This window comes from Colossoma macropomum, unplaced genomic scaffold (genome assembly GCF_904425465.1).
Source record: "Colossoma macropomum unplaced genomic scaffold, Colossoma_macropomum, whole genome shotgun sequence".
Lineage (NCBI taxonomy): Eukaryota > Metazoa > Chordata > Actinopteri > Characiformes > Serrasalmidae > Colossoma > Colossoma macropomum.
Window position 1 is genome coordinate 3,797,777 of NW_023495267.1, and position 18,069 is coordinate 3,815,845.

The 18,069-nt window shown below is 40.6% G+C and overlaps 1 protein-coding gene across 3 annotated transcripts in view; it reads right to left on the reverse strand.

Annotated features, from left to right (window-relative positions):
• Positions 1 to 6,853: 6,853 nt before the first annotated feature.
• gnao1a (guanine nucleotide binding protein (G protein), alpha activating activity polypeptide O, a) overlaps positions 6,854 to 18,069 on the reverse strand; it is a 95,691-nt gene continuing 84,475 nt past the window's right edge. The window contains exons 6-8 of one of the 3 annotated variants that reach the window (XM_036561614.1): positions 17,374 to 17,503; positions 8,997 to 9,150; positions 6,854 to 7,253 (exon numbers count right to left, since the gene is read on the reverse strand). In XM_036561614.1, coding sequence (XP_036417507.1) covers positions 7,066 to 7,253; positions 8,997 to 9,150; positions 17,374 to 17,503 — 472 coding nt within the window. In that variant the 3' untranslated portion in view covers positions 6,854 to 7,065. Of the gene's footprint in view, positions 7,254 to 8,996; positions 9,151 to 12,689; positions 14,050 to 14,673; positions 14,828 to 17,373; positions 17,504 to 18,069 lie in introns of those variants that run through there. The other 2 variants (XM_036561615.1, XM_036561613.1) reach the window with 2 other exon arrangements.

Here is an 18,069-nt window from a genome sequence, read left to right on the forward strand (position 1 = left end):
GGATAACAGCAGTATTGAGCTGTATTGTGCTCAGCCTAAACATACATTTAGCTTGAACAACAAATATGAACTCCTGTGAATACTGTGTGAGTGCAGACTGGTTCACTCATGTATTCTGGTCCATACATGTGCATTTAACCAGTGTGCATGTGCAGGATTGTGCCTCAAAATCAGAACCCACCCTTTAAAGACGGTGACAAAATGCATGAAACTGCATGTGATGTAAGCGATGGGGATTGCTTGCAGAAGAAATCTGCACCAGGCCGTCTCCTAGCAACAGGCAGACGGTGGTGCTGCACTATAAATAACTGTGTGTATGTGTAAAGCAAAGTAGCTTACAGGGACAGAGACCAGAGACTGAATTTTAGGGCATACCTAGACATTGCAGGAGTTTGTCATATTGGATGGTTTGGATAACAGAGCAGTTACTGTTGAAGAAATGAATGTCTGCTTAAAGCAACAAAAAGAGGAAGAGCTATGGGCGGTGCCTGTAACAAGCCAGTGATAGCTATAGCACTTTAAAGCAGTGTCAGAATCAGATGCACTTGGTAGCGATTTGGCAGACACAATGGCAGACAGATGGAAAGTTCTGGAGTCAACTGATGTGCACTTACAGCAGCCATAGTGCATACTTGGTGCAAGCATGTTGCTTTGTTTCCGCAGGCTAAGTAATCCTTATGTGGCTGACTGGAATACTGAAAGAAGCTGTTAGACTCCGCCGCCAGAAGAGGGAGAAGGAAGATTTTGTCCGCGCTCTCCTTCAGATCTTTTCGTCCCTGGATATCTTCCTCCCCCGCCCTTCCACGGTGTTCTTGTCAGCATCTATTCTCTCTCTCCCTCACGCATCGTGAAATATGGCTCTTTTGTGCTGACGCATGCTGCTCTCTTTAAACCCGCTCAGAGGTGGCAATGGAGAAAAGCCCTTGAGGGAAAATATTACAGATAGTGCCTGCAGTCTGTTCTAAATGATCCCAGAGTAATTTGTTTCGGGTCGTTTCGACCCAGCCGGGTGTTCAGACTGAATATTTTCCTGAATAGAGAAAGGCCTCCTAAATATGTCATCTTCACAGAAGCTGCACTACACTGTCATCTAGCACTGGCCAATGTATGTTCTATATTGGTATTAGTGTCGCGCATTACTGATTTTTAGTTTTATTTATAGTTAACAAAAACTTAATTAACGGTAAGTCATTTGCTGGATGCTTCAGATTGTTTTGAAAAGAATACATGAAAACTAAATAAACATTAAGTTTCCTTTCCAGAAAACTTTTCTCACCGGTAAAGGTTTACAATACTGTAAATGTAAGGTTCTTTTTGTTGTAATTAAAATAAACAAATCAGTACAAGCAAAATAAGCTATATGAGGTTGGAAGTTTGTAAAGAAGTCTTTTAACAGTGTGTAGCAGTACTCAGAAACTTCAATAACTTATTTAAGGCCCATGACCTACATTATTCTTATGCTTTTTTTTTCTTGAGGTCCACATATGTTCGTGTGGTTTATGTACCTGGAACAGTCATAATTAGATTTTTACATGACCATTTTTCTTTACATTATTTTTGTATGTTATTTTCTCCTTGAGGTCCACTTACATTTGTGTGCATTTATGTACCAAAAATTCATAATAAATGTTTACACAACCATTTTTCAACATTTCTTTATCCCTAGAGTTGAACTGGCTGTTCTTTCTGTGCCTTGAAGACTGGTATATGTAAATGAGCTCTGTTCTTATTGGTTGCCCTGTATTAAAAACACTCTCGGTTGAAACACTATCTATAATAGCAGTGAATGGGCGGGGCTTATCTGTTATAGGCTAATTAGGTAAACATATGTAAATTTAATGGTATGCATGACATTGAACTCAGTGAAAATAGTGAATTCACAACAGGCTTTTTGCAGTATAGTTTCAGTATATGGACTGTGTGAATGGCGTAAATAATGTTTACATACTATATCAAACAGTGATTTCAAAAAAGTGAGGAAAAATCAATTTTGCATGATATAGGCCCTTTAATGCAAGCTCTTACTATGATAATGTGGTATATTTAGAAAATACTGTGATACTGCATTTTATCAATCACGCTGAACACTGCTGTCATCTGTCATGCTAGCCCTTTGTGCTGACGCATGAAGCTCTCTTTAACCTGTTCAGGGGCAGCAACGGAGAAAGGCCCTTGAGGGAAAATATCACAGAAAGTGCCTGCAGTCTGTCCTAAATGATCTCAGAGCGATTTGTTTCGGAGTGTGCATGGCACTGCTTGATCTTGCTATTTGAATTTAAAGTTTTTGTATGTGGGCCTTGTTCCACTGTCTTTCACATTTTGCCTGCCTGCTGCATGATCTGAGATGATGCAAGACTCACTTCACTGTTGGACAATCAAAAACTTTGATGAAGGGTCTGCTGGACAGCATGAGCCTCTTCCTTCCTTTCATCTTTTATACTGTCTGTACATCTCTCCAACTGGGCAGAAGAATTGTGCATGAAGAATTGTGGGATACGGTGTCTGAGCTTCTCTCCTCTTCCTCCCACCCGTGCCGCTCGGCTCTGGCTATGCCAGAGAAACATTCCCATCATGCAACAGGGCCGCCTTCACTTCTCTCCCAGATTTACTACACTGGCTCAGGCACACTTCCTCCAGCCCTGAGCCGAGGCAGAGTGCCAGAGAAGACGTCACACCACAGCAGGAGTCTGCAGGCTGGGGAAAAATATCAGCCACTTCTGCCCTGCATTATGAACTGGGGAACATGAACATGATGGAGTCCAGGTCGGGTGGCTGAAGGTATGCTAATCTAGAGCTGGGCAATATGACGATATTTATCATTACCGTGATAATTTACATCACAATACATCACAATATTGTAGACACAGTCAGTACTTAAAAATTTTTGATGAAAAAGGGAGCACAATTAGTCCTGTTTCATTAGACTTAGTGCAGCACAGTGTGTGAAATGTTGAAGACAAGAAAGAGGATTTTAAAACGTGGCACTACTTTGTTCTAATTTACATTTTTTATTTGCATGTCAGAAAAAATAAATATTGTGACACATTGTGTATCATAAAAAGTATCACGATACTACATTTTGCCATATCACCCACCTAGATGCTAACCAGCAAGCCAGTCTGTAAACCCTGTAAAGCCCACCATTTAGCACAGACCCAACAGAAAACATAACATTTTTTCTCCACTACCTGGTGAGAATGGGTTTCCATACCTTTCTATTTCCTTCAGAAAAAAACTGGTGCAGTGTATGAACCAAGTGTATGAACCAGCAGTTCTGCTCTCAAATCACTATAACAATGAGACAAAGTCTAACCTTTTTAGGAAGACTAATATACTGATAAGGGAGAATGCTTAGTGAAGCAATTAAGTCTAAATAAATCCCCCCTTACCCTAAATACAGTTAATCAGCCAAGATATGTTTGCTCCTTTCGTGTTGCTCTTAGTTTGCGGAGCTACAAGGCTAGTGTAGCTAACAAGTTATGAATGCTATGTCCCCCTGATTAGCACTGTGCAAACTGCACGCCTAAATCAAACACTTTTGTCTCAAATAGACTTGCTTGTGTGGTGTCTGACACAGTATGGTACATCTCTATCTGTGCTAATGAGCAAAATCATGTTGCATAGCTGGACACAGCAGTAGCAGCCATCCCGAAACCTGAATTTTGTCTGTACTCTGGTTTATGTTTATAGGCAATACACACAATGTTATGCAGTGTCAGAAATCACATAAGCCAGTCTGTTTAGAATGACTTAACTCAAGTCTATAGCAATTTAGGCATGCAGTTTGCACAATGCTGACTGTAAACTTACAACTTAGCTATATTAGCCTTGTAGCGCCAATGAAACACCAAGGAAAATACGTCTTGGCTAACGAACTACATTTGAGATTAAGGAAACATTGTGTAAATGAGATTTTCTGCCAAACTGAGCTAACAAAAGCATCTTAGTGTTAAGATCTTAACTCATAGAGAGCGTATTCAGGGTTGATGCTCGCACTACCATTTAAGAATCATCTTTGTGCAAGAAACCTTGCCCAGTTCCTTTAACAATTTCTTGTGTCCTTTAGTTCCCTTAATGTTCTTTAATTAATTAATTAATTAATCTTTATATTAAAAGGAGTGTACAGATTTGTAGCTATACAAGCACAGTCATGACTAAAATGTTCAGTGTGAACTCTAGGGACACTGCAGCACAACCAGACATGACTTCACTCATTCCTGTTGTGTTAGCTGATATTCCTTGCTGTGGTTGGCTGTCTCTGGTCCTCACACAGCTCACCTTAACCCTCAGCCTGACCAGTGAGTTCTCTTCTAAAAATGTCTACCTGACTGGTGGGCAGTTTGTCAGTCATTTTGCATAGCTCCTCCACTTTGAAGATCCTGTCACATATAAACAGTGAGAAAACAGTGGGTGTGAGATACGTGGCTATTATGATACAGACATAAAAAGCCCTTGGGTATTACAATAATATATCACCACTGCTGGGACAAACCATTATTTCTTTTATAATTTCTAAACAGCAGCTGTCTTTTACATTGTGAGAACATTTCATGACAAATGGACGAATAAAAATGGTCCAAAGTGACTTGGAATAAAATCTTGTTACATTAACTTCCATTAAAATTGTCAATGTTTGTCAATTCTCTTCTACTGTAAAGCTTCAATTTTAAGATAAAAGGTTCTGTTCCAACAGTGATGATATGACATTTTAATGAACATTATACACTTAACCATGCAAACCATTAGAATAAAATGGACAACAATCACAACCGGAGCACCCGAGGTTTGTAGTCATGAAAACTGTGGCTTTTAATGTAAACACTACATTCGATTGGTTTTCCAGCACGAACATCCCACATGAAAGAACAACCATTCACTAAAGAAGAGGGAGAAATAAGCAGCACAGAAAGCATTCACTGGGAGAGGAAAAAAAGAAAGGATGAAAGAAAAACAAAAGAGAGGGAAGGGCAGGAGGAAGAAAAGAAAATCCAAAAGCGTAACTGGTTTGTGTCATTATACACAGTTCAGGTTTTTTTTCGTCTTCTTTTCTCAAGTCAAACTAAGAAGGCAGGTAGAGGGAGGAGAGATACATCGTTCCAAATCTACGTGTGTTGAGTGAGAGCTGTGCTTTTCTATGCAGACCTGGAAGGTGTGTTTTTTTTTTTTTTATCTGAGTACAATTCCCCAAAAACCCAAAAAATGCATGACGAGGAGAAAGCGCATGAAATCTGTACAGCCACACGCATCGGCCCGCCCTCTCCAGCACCGGGACGGGGCCTGCGCACCAAAAAGTGGTTCTTCCAAAAATCAAATAAAAAATAGATACATATACCATTATTTGGGCTTAAGTAAATACACTGTAATGCAGGGCAAACAGGCAAAAAAAGAAAAAAGAAAAAAAAGAGAATTGTTACAGTTCAACATCAACATCGGTAAGTCAGTAAGAACGGTTCAAGAGTGAATTGCGGGAACGCTTGCAAATTTTCTTTTTTTTTTAAAAAAAGGGGGAGAGAGAGAAAAAAATGGTCTGTAGCTACAAAGCACAAGAAATATACTTTTAATAATATTACAGAATCATCATCACTGATATTGTTATTAGCATCATTTTTCATTATCATTGTTTATTATTGTCATAATCATTCTTTTTTTGGATTAAGTCTACTTGTAAAGATTCTAGAACCAGAGGCTCTACAGCTTTCTACAAAGACACGCAGCCCAATGACCATCACCCATACGGCACCACATCATTGGTCGTGACTGTATTTTCCTCACCCCCCCAATTCCCTCCCTCCCGCACCCAGCTTACACGATGCTCTCTTTTTGTTGCTGCTGTGTTTCTTTTTTCCTTGCTCTTTTTGCCTTTTTTGTGGATTTTATTAGTAAGTTTTCTCAACATTATCTAAGTGAAGCAGGTAGCTGTTTCTTTATACAAAGGCTGAAGGGTCATGCTAAGTGTGACAGGACCTGTGAGAGAGGACTGACTCCATTACCCAGCCTGGAGACCAACTAAAACAGGACGTCTAGGAGAAGAGAGAAACTTGGGAAGCAGGACAGAAGCTTGGGGAAGATAGGGGTATGAGTACAGAAGGATGTGGGGTAAGTGACAAGGAGAAGTGTGGGACAACAATCAATAAATAAATTAATAAATTAATTAACAATAAAAAAAGTAGAAGTTCCTTACATGACAGTGTTAATAGTTTTTTGTTATAGTGACCTAGTGTTGCTAGAACTATTCCCAGACCCGTCATTCTTAGAAGGTTGGCACTGATATGACAATTTCAATCATCAAGACTGGTTGAGGGGCTCAAAGTCATACACTATATGGCCCCAGACATACACAGCGAAAAAAGCTGGCCTACCCCAGTGACAGGAACAAATAGAGTGAACAAGACTTAACAAAACAAGAAAAGAAGCTTGTAGGGTGCAATCCTGGGGGTTTCCTTTCTCTACAACATCGAACAGCTGAACAGAACGAATGGAATCGCCATGAAAACCCAGTCTGATAAAAACCCAAAGAACAGGAACACGCTACAACTGCAGTTTGGCTTGACCGACTTAATCTGTAGTGCTCACGACTAGCGTAACTGTCTATGCCATTGATACAGCTATCATTGTCTTATTTCGTCATTACATCATCATTACCGTAATGTTGTATACTCAGGCAAAACGTGTACCCGTCAGCCCCCCCCCCCGACTGATATACACGTAATAAATATACATACAATAAACAAAAACATAAAAATATAGTAAAAGAAAGACATTTTTCAGAACAAAAAACGAAGATTGTGTCGTTAAAACAACAAAAAAGACACAGTGGAAAACAGGGGAAAATAAAACATCAAACAGCAAAGAAGAAAAGGTCCCAACTTTGTTCTAAAACGGTAAAGGCTGGGTTTCTATAAGAAATCAGTTCTGTTGGCAGCTCTTGGAAAGACAAACTAAAAACATTTTTTATATATATATATATTTATATATATGTATATGCCTATTTTAAAATTATCATTATTATTATTTACCAACTTGCATTTTAATCATTTCCAAAGAAGTGGCTCGAGAGAGAAGGGCTCAGTACAAGCCGCAGCCTCGCAGGTTGTTGGCAATGATGATGTCAGTGACGGCGTCGAACACCACCTGGATGTTCCCTGTATCTGTGGCACAGGTCATGTGACAGTAGATCTCCTTATTGGGTGAGCGGTTCTTACTCTCAAACTGTGCTTGAATGTAAGCAGCCGCATCATCATAAGTGTTTGGGCCTGCGAAGAGGGGCAGGTTAGAGACGAAAGATGGAGGAGGAAGAGAGAGGAGGGAGCAGAGCGAGGAAAATAGAAGAGGGGGCAGAGAGAGGACGAGTGAGAGACAGAGAGAGAGAGAGAGAGAGGGAGAGAAGGAGAGAGATGAGTGAAACTTCATAAGCAATTTCAATTCAGCTGACATGTTTGAAACTGACAGATAATCAGTTATTTCAATGGAAATGTTGCAATAATGTTAAGTCCAGTAGGGGAAAGTCATGAAAATGAATGGGGTGGAATATCTTGAATACATAAAAGGAGAACATGACATAAATAACAGAGAGAGAGAGAGAGAGAGAGAGAGAGAGAGAGAGAGAGAGAGAGAGAGAGAGAGACCGAGAGAGATGCCAGCTTGCATGTCTCCTATCAGCATGACAGTAGACTGACACAAGCCTACACTTCTAGAGACGTCACATCTGGATCTTCAAATGTTCTCTACAGATAAGTAACTGGGGCTCTTGCTGCCACCTGCTCACGTGAGTACACTCAAAACTACACTCAATCCTTTCATTTGGCCCATTTTTTCTTTGCCTTTTTAGTCAGTGCCTTTTTCCTGCTTTAGCGCAAGTCACCATGCTGTAAGACAAGAGCTGGGTGTAATAGGCAGCCTCTAAATGAGCTCTGTGGCAGGAGAGATAAGACCGTAGGGACTGGTGGGCAGTGGGGCGAGCAGGGAGGTGTGTGTGTGCGTGTGTGTGTGTGAGACACAGACAGGACGGCGGCCGTCCCTCAGGGCTCATCTGTTCTCCATGGCTGCCCAAGCTTGGCCCAGGCACTACTGGCTCTTACAGACAACCCCAGGATGACCACCGCACCTCAACAACTGCACGGTGTGTCCATCACACACTCACACACACATGCTGACAGACAGTGGTCACACAGAGAGCTCTCCGTCTTGCTATCCATTGTACAGTGTGCACTATGGCAGTGTCATTTTGTTTGCTTCATTGAACTGTACCATTTTTTCCAGGCACTTTAAGAGTTGTAGAAGAAAAGATTTTTTAAACATATGCTCATGGCTTTTGTGGAGAGGCTAACTTTATTGTTAGAGAAATGTAAATCTTAAATATAGGTAATCAGACATGTACAAATCCTGTAAGCACGAAACTGGCTGTACTTCTAATTTATTTCCCCTAACTGTATGAATGTTTATGCATCAACATCCTGCACATGCCAAACTTAGGCACAGATATGGTTTAATTTGACAGTAAATAAACATTTTTTGTAAGGGGGGCTTTGTGCCCCATTTTCCCCCTATAGCTTCAATTATGAATTTGATTCTTTCCAACACTTTCAGTTCAGCTACAAAGCATATTCAGTCAAAGGATCATTACTTTCTGTAAAGTCAGTGATCTTTAAAACTACCAAAATAAGCCAAAATAAGTTATTTTAAGGTAGTTAAAGTTGTGTCTCAAAAGTAATATATACTGAGATCTACAGGAAACATAATTCTGATTTCTGAACTCACTCTCTTTCAGCCATTGTAAGTTTGTACTCCTTAGCCAGACCAAACATATGCCAGACAGAATATAAAAACAAAATTCACCTTAGATTTCCAGTCATGATCAGTCTAGCTTTGTAAGTCTAACTGTACAGAAACTTATGCTATTTGGATTGTCTGTAATCTGTGTAGTGTGCATGTATAGGTTTAGTGTATTGCAATTTTCACAAAGATGAGAGTGCGACAGTGTCCAGCCATATTCTTACCCGTGTACTCCGGGAAACAGATACTCAAGGGTGATTTCTTGATCTTTTCAGCAAACAGGTCTTTCTTGTTGAGGAAGAGAATGATGGAAGTGTCAATGAAGAATTTGTTGTTGCAGATGGAGTCGAACAGCATAAGAGACTCGTGCATGCGATTCTGCAGGGGGGAGAACAGAATGGAGGGATAGACAGAGAGAATGCAGAAAAGGTTAGCCTGAGGAAATGGGGGCAAAAGTAGTTAAGGCCAAGGTAGAGGCCACAATGTGACCCACAACAAGAAAAGCAAACAGGAGGACGGTAGCAGCCCTGATTTGTTTCAAAGCAGATTTATGAATGTAACTTCTGATGAAAGTACTTGAAGATGCTACTGAGAGCGGCACAATATTCACAATGAAGTCAGCCTGTAGACTTAGTATGTGAGTGCACATGTGATTTCTGACAGATTGAAGGGGGGGGTGGGGGAGGGCGGGAGACAGAGAGAGAGAGAGAGAGAGAGAGAGAGAGAAAAAGAGAAAGAGAGAGACTTGTGGCACAAACAGCCCACACGCTCAGTTTCAAGTGGCACTTCATTTATTTATTTCATATAAATATATAAATGCAAATACACATCCATTGTTCAATAAATAATTAAGAGCAGTGAAAGACACAATAACTACAGCAGATAGACATATAACTGACAAACACAAACACTGCGATCACATACAAGAAAACACAATAGGGTGTATGATTTCTTCTGACTGATGAATCTAGTTGCTAGAATGAAATACTTTGGAATGAAAGTGGGGGACAGATGGCACTCTGCATTTGGCACTTACACCTACACTAATTATTTCTCTAATCCAGATTTCTCTAATCTAATCTAGACAGTATTATTTAAAATTACTATCCAACTGTGCCTTGAATGTGTTGTTTTTTAACTAATCATGTGTTTTGGCTAAATGTCCAATAATGGTAGTGTTATTGGCACTTCCAAGTTGCTGGGGAAAAGAAGACAATGGCGTATGTACACCTCTGGAAATGGATGAGAATGAGTTTCTGCCATAGCTATTTTTTTAGTCTCATTTCAATCATACTGCAAATGTGTTTTCCACTCTTGAAAAATCTCATTTCAGCAGGTAATATGATGTCAAATCGATCATTTCGATCCAATTATATATCACAGTCCACAGTGACAGCAGTCTGGCCACAGCAGCAGCTGCTATAGGCCAGGTAGAACCACAGGAACAACCAGCCATTAGTCAATCAGCAGTGCTCTGACTCAATTACCCACAAATGTCCTTACCTTAGCCAAAAATTTAATTTCCCACAAGTCTGCGGGCTGACATCCCACTTCCTCCTTTTCGCCTTGGCCACACAACCTGAGGCCTATCATTCTCTCAACTAGAAACACTAACTTTTATTTACTTTAGAAACTCTAGCTTTAAGGCCACAAAACAACCATAAAACAACTCAAGGGAGGGACAGAAAGGGTGTGTGTGGGGGGGGGTGCAGAGAGAAAGATTAAAGAAGAAACGAGCTGGGAGATCAGTGTCGGCATGAAATTGGTGTCACAGTTGGACGGGTACGGGGGTTGAGGGTTTGTTTTGCCTCTGGAATAAGAGCGATAATGACCCTCCAGCTGAGACACTGAGAGCACGCTGAGTCAGAATGCACTTCTTGTCTGTCACAGAGCAGCTGTGTACTATACACACTCCCCCAGTGCTTTTATACCAGCAGGAGAACCTTTTGCATGTTGTATCACCAACAGAACATATTATGGAACTCTGTCTCAGCCTGAAGACTGTTCCCTTCTGTAGAGTGATCAGCTGAAGTAACTGTAACAACCAGCTGAAGACACAGCCTATACCTGTGGCTCCCAACCCTGGTCCCAGAGTGCCCCATCCTGCGAGTTATGTCAACTTAGTAAAAGCTTGTAAATTACATGATTAGTTGGATCAGGTGTGTTAGAGCAGAGAAAATGTGTGATTTAATACATGGGCACTTATTATATTATATTTTATAATACATGGGCATGGAGTTTATTTATATGGGCCAGATTTATTTATATAGTACGAGAGCAGGTTTCGATGAAAATGACTCCCAGAATAGTTCACTACCATTTACGGTGTCAACACATTAGTTTGCTCCGATATCCAAGATACAATGATAGCTTTAGACTGACTGCTGTCTTCCTCAGGAACTGATGTGGACGGAGTGTCACATTTTAAGAAACTGGACTTTTAATGACATTTTTAAAGACTTTAGCCAAGAAAATTACAAGAAAGAAAGGTAAGCTTGGATACCTCCGCCCGTTCCTTGTAAGACAATCAAACCATAAGATCAAGATGATCAAGTTATAGCTTGTAGCAAAACTAGGTTGTTTTGGCAGATTGGACAGAGAGCGGCTGTAGCACATAGGAAGGTTTATGAGCTCATTTCATGTTCAGGATAAGTATGTTACAGCAAAAAGAGTTCAAAGTTACTGTACTCAATTAGTTTTAATGGACTTTTTTGAACATTTCAAAGTCACTAAGCAACAGTGGCGATGTTTGCACCTTCATTAAAAGCAAAGGTTTCGAGTTTTTTCACGCTGCGTCGTCAGGTGTGCACTAGTCCTGCTGAACGTTAACCGTGTGACTACCTCGTTACATGCTTACTATGGCACGTAATCTGTCAACATTAGTCAGGAGGGAACTCAGTTTTGTCGTACTGCATTATACTGATTTTGTAGATTTTAACTAGATCCACAGGGCCCACAACCACCCCCTAGGGCCCACAAGCACATTAAAGCACCTCTGAGGGCAGGAATACTCCAGGATCAGGGCTAGAAACTACTGGGCTATACAGTTCACTAACACAAACTTGATATACTACAGGTGTCATTTAAAATGTTTCTACCCTATTTACAAGCATTTCCCAAAAGTGTAAATACCCCGCCACAACACTTCAGCTTCAATTTAGGTACTGGAGCCTTCCAGAAGGTGACTATGGCCTACAAAGTTACAATACTCCCAGTGGTGCTATGTGGTCACGGAGTAATGGGGAAAAGCAAGACACCTACCATCTGTGACAAATACGGCACTGTGACCTACCATTACTGAACAGCAGTGTAGCTCCACACACACCGACAGAGGGTTCAGATCAAGCCCTGGCCTATCAGCTGAGCGTCTGCCTCAGTATTCTTGTGCTGCTTTCTCAGTGGAGGCCACTCCTTATTAGGCAAACGCCAGAAAGAACATTGTGACACTTCCACCCATCCCCCATCCTCCCCCTGCAGGCCTGTGGAACTGCAGCTACAACAGCTGTTTTCTTTCTAATTAATCCATAGATACCCAACTGCACTCCTGGTTGTGATGCCTTTCCACCATTACAAATCACTGTATGCCCCTCCTCCTTCAGTCTCCCATCTTGCTCTGTATTTGCAGCATGGCCCATCACCTGACGCAATCCTCTTTCTCTGCAACCGAATAATCTAGCATTTATGATGATGGGTAAGCTAGGCTATGAAGAACAAGCAATCCCGCAGACCTCTGAGGGGGGGGAGCGTAAAGACAGCCTGATTGGAGGCTTTCACTGGGCTAAATTATAGGCTATGGCCAAAATAAACAGCAAACAACCTGAGGCAAACCAGCTGAGCCAACCTGACACTATGATTAAACTGTACAGATTGACAAAGATGGATAGTGCTTGGCAGTTAGACGTGGTCCGTTTAGGCTGGTCTAGCCTAGTCTACATCAACTCTCAGTTTGAGAAAAACGACTGGTCTTGAATCAGCAATAGGAACCATTTCCACCCAATCTTCAGTTTCAAGTAGCATCTACTATCTCTGCTGCTTAAATCAAAATGGAATTACTGTTTCAGAAAAAAAAAAATCAGACAGTTATATACACACCATAATTTACTGTCAAAAAACAACAAAAAAAATCACTCCAGAACCCAAGTAATACATTTATACATATCACCATCGTACCACCAATACTACAAGACCCCAGATTTCGTTAAAGTTTTGCAATTAGAGTTTTTTAATAAAGTGTTTTAAGTGTTCATTTTATCACTCCTGTTAAAATGGAGATAACTAATTAATCTCGAAGTTCTAGGTATTTAGACTGAAAACTTCCATTGCGCATAATAATCTGATAGCACAGAGAAGCGCAGAGTTCATGACAGTGGGACAGCACTATTTTAGTAGTGGACTAGCTCACGGCATTAGCTGTTGGGCACAACTTTAATACCATTTAAATGTCACCCACAGGGTTTCATCAACATTCCAGTCTTGACAATACCCATGAAATCTTATCTGTTGTGGCACTCAAAATATCGGACAGCTTGGAGGACTATCATATACAAGTGGTACAGCAATAACGGCCATTTAAGGCAAGCAATGCTACATGGCTTTATGTGTTTCATACTTTGTACTGCACGAATGCGATTTATCCGCCAATACAGACACTATGATTTGATTGTTATGTTTTGATGGGGTCATTTGGGCTTTTGGATCAGAGAAAAAAGGAATCATTTAAGACTGATGTGATTTTGGGACAAGAAACAGTGTGCTTACAGAATGAGGACAGCTTGGCATTTAAATTCGTTCAACAACTATCCCTAAGCCAGCTCAATTAAGCTGTGCTCAAAACAGCCCATTGAGGGGGCAAATGTAGAATTCAGCTGTATACCTAACACATTATGGCATAATCAATAGTTGGGCACTGATCTTTGGATTAAATTTAACTTGTCCTCTTATTATGACTGCAGGAGAAGCTGTCTGCTTAGCTCTCATTAGCTCTATTGCCGTCAGCTACTGCTGGAGAGGTGGACAAAAAGAATAACACAGGAACAACACAATATCCAACAACAGTGCAGTGGGTGCTGTGCTCTCCAGCTAATCGGGGTCAGTAGAGGCCACAGAAGCGCAGGTTGTTGGCGATGATGACATCAGTGACGGCGTCGAAGACAAACTGGATGTTGTTGGTGTCCGTGGCGCAGGTGATGTGAGCGTACACCTCCTTGTGGAAGGACTTGTTCTTGCTTTCATACTGCGACTGGATGTAAGCCACCGCCTCCATGAATGTGCCTGGGCCTGGAGCGCGAAATGAGGCAGCAAGAAAGGCCAGGACGAGCGGAAGGACAAAGGATGGAGCAATGGCAGAGCAAAGACAGAGGAGCAGAGAGCAGATATGGGTAATGTAGACAAGTGTGCATACAAAGAGTCAGAGGAATGGAGAACAGAAGATTGGAAGTGTGAAAAGTAGGAGGCAGTGGCATAAAAGCAGTGGGAAGGGGGAAAGCAAAAGGGGTGTAATGAAAATTCAGACTGTAAAAATGTAGCACACACAATAATGTATCATGTAATAGGCTGCAAGCCTGATACTGTGGCTGCATGATGAAAAATGGTAGTACAATAATGCTGTGGCGGGATAAGTGGGTAAGAGCTTGTGCAGAATGGAAATGGAGGAGGTGGCCAACTTGGCTGCATTCCTCTATAAACCACATCCGAAAACATGGAGCCTGTCCAGGTAAAGAACGAGTACCCATCCAAAGACGGAGAAAAAAGATCATCTTTCCTGGAGATCTGCAGTCCTAATTGTCCAGTGTAAGGCTCTTTTTTTTATTCTTCATCTATTCATCCAATTCACTCCTAGCCTCCTCATTCTGACTGGACTGAGACTGAGAAAACAGCATCTCAGCTGGGCAAAGAATTTACCTGTATATTCAGGGAAGCAGATAGTTAAGGGCGATTTCTTTATTTTCTCCTCAAATATGTCCTTCTTGTTAAGGAAAAGAATGATGGAGGTGCTTGTGAACCATTTGTTGTTGCAGATGCTGTCGAACAGCTTCAAGGACTCATGCATGCGGTTCTGTGGGATCAAAATAAGAAGGAGTCAGACTCTACACTGCCCAGCACTCAACATATATACACAAGCAAGCTCAGGTGCAATCATATATTCTGTGTGCAATCAGACCACTGCACAGGTAAGTACAAGCAGTGAAAGGGAAGGAAGTCACAGAAATCAGAAAATCAGAAAATATTTCATTTTTCAAGTGAATAAATCAATCAGAATGCCACATCCCCAGGCAAGGTGACAAATGTTAGCTGCAACAGCATAATGAGGACAGAGTGGGGAACATTTAAAGTCATTTTCTCTCCAGATCATATGCTTATGTTAAATACTTGTCTCTGAATAGGATATGTTAAATCAGTATAGGTGGAAGCAGGCACTCTGGTCATTATTTGATCAGTGGTCATGATTACAGCAGTAGTGGGAGGAGTCAGAGATCAAATCACATTTGATTTAGCACTACAGAATTAGCCATCATCTGTGGAATTTGAGAAGTTGTTTATTTTTACCCCCCTGTGCCCCACCACCCCCAACAACAGGAATGTTGCTAAAAGATTAATAAAAGATTAATGCAAAAGATGAAGTGCAAGGAAACAAAAACAGAAAGCCACTTCCACTACACATTAGAAAAAGACAAGAGTGCTGCTTTCAACTCATGTTAGTTTCACTGGGATTTGGTGGTGGCAATGGGGGAAGTTCATACCTGTGGTAACGTTCTGGTGGATGGGCCGTCTGCAGAACCAGTTTTGAGGTTTTAGCAATTGGCGATTGGTTAGAGAGCAGAGCCGACGGTGAGAGATGGCAGGAGAGGAGCTGAGACGATCGGAGGAAGAGACGGAGACGCAGAGGAGGTGGCAGGAAGCCACCGGGGAAGGCCAGCATGACCACACAGGTGCATATCACAACACAACCCACCCCCTCCCCACCCATTCGCACATACTGTCCCCACGGCTAGAATGAAGAACAGGCAGAACAGATCCAGGTACCGAAGCATGAGGAACGGCACGGTTCCAGAAACCGAGAAACAATACAAAAGTCACACAGTCTCGTGCAGATCACATACAGTAGACATGGTGTTAGTGTGAGAAGCTGTGTGTGTTTACGAGACAGAGAGAGAGAGAGAGAGAGAGAGAGAGAGAGAGAGAGAGAGAGACAGAAAGAGATAGAGAGAGAGAAAGAGATAGAGGGGAGTTAAGAGGGGAAAATTCAGAAAAGGTACAAAAGACTGTTGCAAAAAAGCAAGGTATTAATGTATGATATGTATACAAAGAAGAAAAAAGAAAAAGAAGAAAAAAGAAAAGTGAGGAGGAAAGTAAGGAGCGCACATAGGTGTGTGTCCACACCCTCTACTCCCACCTTCTTTGAAACAGTTCCACCTTAAAAAAAAACAGCTTCCATCTCCTGTATACTACTTCTGTACATCTTTTTATAGGAGCACACTACTCTACTATGAGCCTTTAAAAACAAAAAGCACTAGGTCATAAATCCTGCTGCTGTTTTGTCCCTTACTCAGCAGAAAATATCATTTTCACACATTGAGAATTCTTGCTTTTAAATTTTGCTTTTAGTAATTTTTTGTGATGTATACGAAAACAGCAACGTTTTTTGGTGAAACAACTTTCATGCTTGTTTTTCAGTTTCAATTGTAAAAATGCATTACAACTACTGTGTTATTATTTTAAACATTGTGTATTATGTTAAAATTGTTTCAAATAAATAAAAAAAAAAATCACTGATAAATCTCATCTCAAGATGGTGTTATAGAAACGTAAAATGTAATTTTGAAAAGTAAAACAGGTCTTTCTGAATTGCTTCTTGTATGGAAAAAGGACTACCTCAGAAAAACTGATGGTTAGTGATTTTTAGATTTCTGTTAAATTTGGCTAAAATACTCAGCTGTGTCACAAAAAGAGGTCACTCATTAAATATTACATGACTTTAAAACTGAAAAAACAACGCAATATTTGTAATTTTCTACATACAATGTGACTAAAGCAGCAGTATACCATATATTAGAAAAGCTTAGGTTTTATTAATTTTGTCAGTGGTGCTCCAGCGTTACAACTTTACTGATGTTTTTCAATATAACAGACTTCATTTGAATTATATAAACATTCGTACCATATTTTCCATTGCAATGGTAGAATGACTCATTCCTTAGCTGTGAGTAAACTGACTGTAGAACCACATGCATATGTAACACTTAGGTAAAAAGCAAAAGACTATGAGAGGATTTATGTATTTTCTTCTTATTATTACTAGATTGAAGCTGGGTGTTTTCATGGACCTGCAGTCATTGCTTATTCATTTTCTTCACTGTATGTTGCAATTAAAACTTTAAAATCTACTGCATTTTAGATTGAAGAGACTGAAGACACTGATTACATAAGCCATGACCTTCCAGTATTCGCAGACATTTGAATTTACTTGGGGCTGTCTGGAGTTTCTGTGTGTATATTCTTTATGTAATAAATGTTATCATGTGCATAACAGCAGATGTGAGTGTGCATGTGGTAGAGAACGTTTTCTGTGTATGAGTGAGTGTATATGTATGTTCTACTCACCGTGGTCTCATCTTCATGCAGCACCTGGTCATATCCACTCAGAGCCACACAGAAGATGATGGCAGTTACATCCTCAAAGCAGTGGATCCACTTCTTCCTTTCTGACCTTTGACCTCCCACATCAAACAGCCTAAAAAGATATGACAGCATGAGTGCAGACTCACCCACTACCTGCCACATGCTCTATCCTACACTCAGAGGTGAGTAGTAGCTATTTACATAAGTAAAATTTCAGTGTATTTTTACTAGAGTATTTTATGTCTACTCAAGCGTATCTGTACGTAAGTTAGTTAACTTTTTTTTTCTCAGCTCTACTTACGGGTGGGCACTATGGCAAAAATATAACAATATGCATTACAACATTTAGTCTTTGTACACTGTACCTCTGGCATGCAAGTATTTGCTTCTATATATATATATATATATATATGAAGTCAGCATTGGCCCAGAATAAACCTTTACAGTAGTACTTCTCAGTCCCTACTCAAACGCTGGGGACCCCATGTATGGCACATTGCATTTTATCTTCTCATTCATGGAGGTTTAACAATCACCTGGTCTGAGTTGAATCAGTCCAGAAGTCGAATGACAGAATCATCTGAATTCCTACGGCACTAGGCTCCTGACTCAGCTATCATATTGGGTAAGTCATTCTGAAACGTGTTCTACACTCACAGTAAGTGTTCTACTAATTAT